Raw genomic sequence first — 3,830 nt, 5'->3', positions numbered from 1 at the left:
TTTTTTTCCCGAAGATTGGTAGAGTTTCGAGCCAAACATCTTTGAGCGAGATAAGAAACACCAGTATTAATGATACTTATCGGCGAAAAGTTATAAAATCACGATACCTCATTTTCTTTTTTTCTTTGGTTACTAAGAGCGCCTAAAGGTGCCCGACGTTTGGTCCAATATTGCCTGCACGGTCAGACGAATTTCGCCCATATGTCGAGATGGCTCCGTGTTCAGAGGGTTAAGAGCCTGGAGTTTTTCTCGTTTTTTCCCGCTTTGAAGGGGATTGCGGGGATTCGAGTACTGAAGAGTTTCGACGATTTCAGACGATTCCAGGTGGAATCGGGCCAGAGTAACGTCTCGGCAGGATCGTTGCTTCGTCCGAGAGAGGTCCTTCCCAGCATCCTAGCCGCAGCCAAAGTGGCTAAGAGCGCAAGTCCCCGCAGAGTGCACCAGGAGTGCCCGGGGGTGCAGGGGGAGGCCCAGGTGCAGGTGCAGGAGCGGCGAGCACCGGGGCGCATGCCTTACCTGGGGCCTGACATGACAACCCGACTGTCAGCCATGTTCTACACGGTCGAGGTCGGGGACACCAAGTTCACCATCCTCAAGCGGTACCAGAACCTGAAGCCCATCGGCTCCGGTGCCCAGGGGATCGTCTGGTGAGTCCCACCCCCTTTACCCCCTTTTAGAGGCTCCCGAGGGATTCCCCTTGACTATGGAAATCGCAAGAGGACGAGAGGGTGCTCCTGGACTCGGTGGAGTCTTGCTGGGAAATTGAAAAATGAGGACGAAGGCGGATTGTGATATTCGAGGGATCTTGCGACCTGGAATATCGATTTTACTGATAATGGGATGAGGTCGATTTTCGATGGATTTCGTGGGGAGAATTAATTTCACTGATAATGGGATGAGGTCGATTTTCGATGGATCTCGTGACGGAGAATTAATTTCACTGATAATGGGATGAGGTCGATTTTGCATGGATCTCGTGACGGAGAATTAATTTCACTGAAAATTGTATGAGGTCGATTTTCGATGGATCTCGTGACGGAGAATTAATTTCACAGATAATGGGATGAGGTCGATTTTGCATGGATCTCGTCACGGAGAATTAATTTCACAGAAAATTGGATGAGGTCGATTTTCGATGGATCTCATGACCTCGAATTAATTTCACCGAAAATTGGATGAGGTCGATTTTCAATGGATCTCATGACCTCGAATTAATTTCACTGAAAATTGGATGAGGTCGATTTTCCATGGATCTCGTGACCTCGAATTAATTTTTTATTTGTTAAATAAGAGGTCGATTTTCAATGGGTTTCCCTGAAAATGGGAGACTACCAATTTTCAACGGATCTCGCATTTGGATCCCTCGAAGTTACGTCCCCTTAAAAAGGGCGGAATGTCCGATTTCGTTTTCGAGGCACTTCGGGAAGTCTTCTAAATAGAAACGAAAAGTGGGAAATCGCAAAAAATCCTTAAAAATGCCCTTGCATCTCAGACTAGCGAGGACTCCATTTCTTTCCGGGCGCATCTCTCGACGAGCCTTTTTCCCCTAATTTCTCGCACACCTAGGCGCGCATCCCGTCGAGGACCGAGGTAAGCCGAAACGGAGAACCATCCATGCACTTTCATCGGATCTTTCCTTTTTTTTTTCACAGTATTTTGTGTTTCAAGTTCGCAGCTTCAGCCGTTTCCGCATCCATGCATGCGACACGAGCTCGTCCTTGCGTCTCGAGCGTCCTTTGCGTCGCGAAACCAATTTTTCCACCCGTGAAAAATTCCTGGAAAATCCAGGACACCTCGCCTTGCCATCATCTCGCCAAAATTCGCAAAGCGCGTTCGAGCGATTAATCGAACCGTAGATTAATGTCATTAATGTAGTTTGTTTCATCTCTTCCTGCACGGTTTTTGGACCCATTCAACCACGCGATTTTTCCTGGATATCCCACGGGAGAGCACCCGTACAAAAAATTCCCGCACGAGGCAGAAAAATTGCATGGATGGTTCCAGGAATCGAGCGGCAGCCGTCAGGACCTCTGATACCCTCCAGCATTGTAAGCGCACGTTAAAAAAGAGAGAAAAAAAAGAAAAAAAAATATATTCTTCGCACGAAGGGTGCTGCAATATTCGGAGAATGAAAAAAATCCTTACTTTGTATATAAACATGCGAGAGTATAATTAAATGATTGAAAAATCAGCTCAACTCTGGAGTGAAAAGGAGAGCTGGGGGGTATCGGTTCGTCGCCTCGACGAAGAGGTTCCTGACGGTGGAATCGTTCTCGTTTCCCTGTATTGTGGTTGGTGTTGTGGTTGGTCCGGTATCGCTAGAGAGAGTCCCGGGTCCCGAGGGTTGGCCAGCCAAAAGGTATGGATAACGCACTGCCGACGAATGCGATGATCGCCGGGAATGTTAGGAGCGGATACCACCGGTACGTTTGCGGGGACACGGAGTTCTGCATCCCGGAGAGATACGTCAACGTGGAGCCGAGAGGAACCGGCGCCCAGGGCGTAGTCTGGTGAGTAGAGCACGGTAAGGTCGATTCCTGGAATCTAGACCGTCCAAAGGGGAGATTTTTCCCTCTAAGATCATTTTCGGGTAAATCAAAGGGGACGGATGGGTCCCGGGGGGTGCGCCAGGAACCTTCGAGTCACCCTCTCCTTGGGGATGGTTTCCCCGTGACCTTTTTCCTCTTCTTCCAGCGCGGCGTACGACACGGTCACGGCGCAGAATGTGGCGATCAAGAAGCTCTCCAGGCCCTTCCAGAACGTCACACACGCCAAAAGGGCGTATCGGGAGTTCAAGCTGATGAAGCTGGTCAATCACAAGAACGTGAGTGATATGGATTTTTATATTTCGAGGTGGAGTCCGATAGAGGGGATGTCGAACTTCCCGATTCCTTCCAGATCATCGGGCTCCTGAACGCGTTTACGCCCCAGAGGTCGCTCGACGAGTTCCAGGATGTCTACCTGGTGATGGAGCTGATGGACGCGAACCTGTGCCAGGTCATCCAGATGGATCTGGACCACGAGCGCATGTCCTATCTCCTCTACCAGATGCTCTGCGGCATCAAGCACCTCCACTCGGCCGGCATCATCCACAGGGTGAGGACTTCCTGGATAAGCGGTATCTGTCTTGGTCTTGCAAAAAGGAAAAAAAAATGTTAAACTAGGAAAAGTGCGAGGTCAAGGTCTGGACTCGATGTACAAGAGTGAGACCAAGGGTATCATGGTCGATGGTGACCAATAGGATTAATTAAAATCCTGATTTGTCTAAAAAAAAATTAAAAATAGTTGTTTTTTAAAAATATCACGAGTTTTGTAAATGATTTTTTAACATAACTGTCTTGGTCTTGCGAAAAGGGAAAAAAAAATGTTAAAATAGGAAAAGTGCGAGGTCAAGGCCTGGACTCGATATACAAGAGTGAGACCAAGGGTATCATGGTCGATGGTGGCCAACAGGATTAATTAAAATCCTGATTTGTCTATAAAAAAAATTAAAAATATCACTATTAAAGTCACGAGTTTTGTAAATGATTTTTTAACATAACTGTCTTGGTCTTGCAAAAATGAAAAAAAATGTTAAAATAGGAAAAGTGCGAGGTCAAGGTCTGGACTCGATATACAAGAGTGAGACCAAGGCTATCATGGTCGATGGTGACCAACGGGATTAATTAAAATCCTGATTTGTCTAAAAAAAAATTAAAAATAGTTGCTTTTTAAAAATATCACGAGTTTTGTAAATGATTTTTTAACATAACTGTCTTGGTCTTGCGAAAAGGAAAAAAAATGTTAAAATAGGAAAAGTGCGAGGTCAAGGTCTGGACTCGATATACAAG

The 3,830-nt window shown here is 46.6% G+C and overlaps 1 protein-coding gene across 2 annotated transcripts; it reads left to right on the top strand.

Annotated features, from left to right (window-relative positions):
- The first annotated feature begins 308 nt into the window (after positions 1–308).
- LOC111674268 (stress-activated protein kinase JNK-like) lies at positions 309–3,205 on the top strand. Of its 2 annotated transcripts, XM_023433768.1 has the most exons (4): positions 576–647; positions 2,323–2,510; positions 2,695–2,824; positions 2,899–3,205. In XM_023433768.1, exons 2-4 carry the CDS (start codon positions 2,362–2,364, stop codon positions 3,157–3,159), a joined length of 540 nt encoding a protein of 179 aa, XP_023289536.1. In that variant the 5' UTR covers positions 576–647; positions 2,323–2,361; the 3' UTR covers positions 3,160–3,205. The 2 variants fall into 2 exon arrangements, with proteins under 2 accessions (XP_023289537.1, XP_023289536.1); XM_023433769.1 differs by lacking the exon at positions 2,323–2,510 and having other exon boundaries at positions 309–647; positions 2,899–3,194.
- The last annotated feature ends 625 nt before the right edge of the window (positions 3,206–3,830 follow it).

The sequence above is a fragment of the Orussus abietinus genome, unplaced genomic scaffold (assembly GCF_000612105.2).
Source record: "Orussus abietinus isolate OABI.00-Male unplaced genomic scaffold, Oabi_2.0 scaffold1369, whole genome shotgun sequence".
Lineage (NCBI taxonomy): Eukaryota > Metazoa > Arthropoda > Insecta > Hymenoptera > Orussidae > Orussus > Orussus abietinus.
The sequence above is the reverse complement of the archived record's forward strand: the minus strand, read 5'-3'. Positions and strand labels throughout refer to the sequence as shown.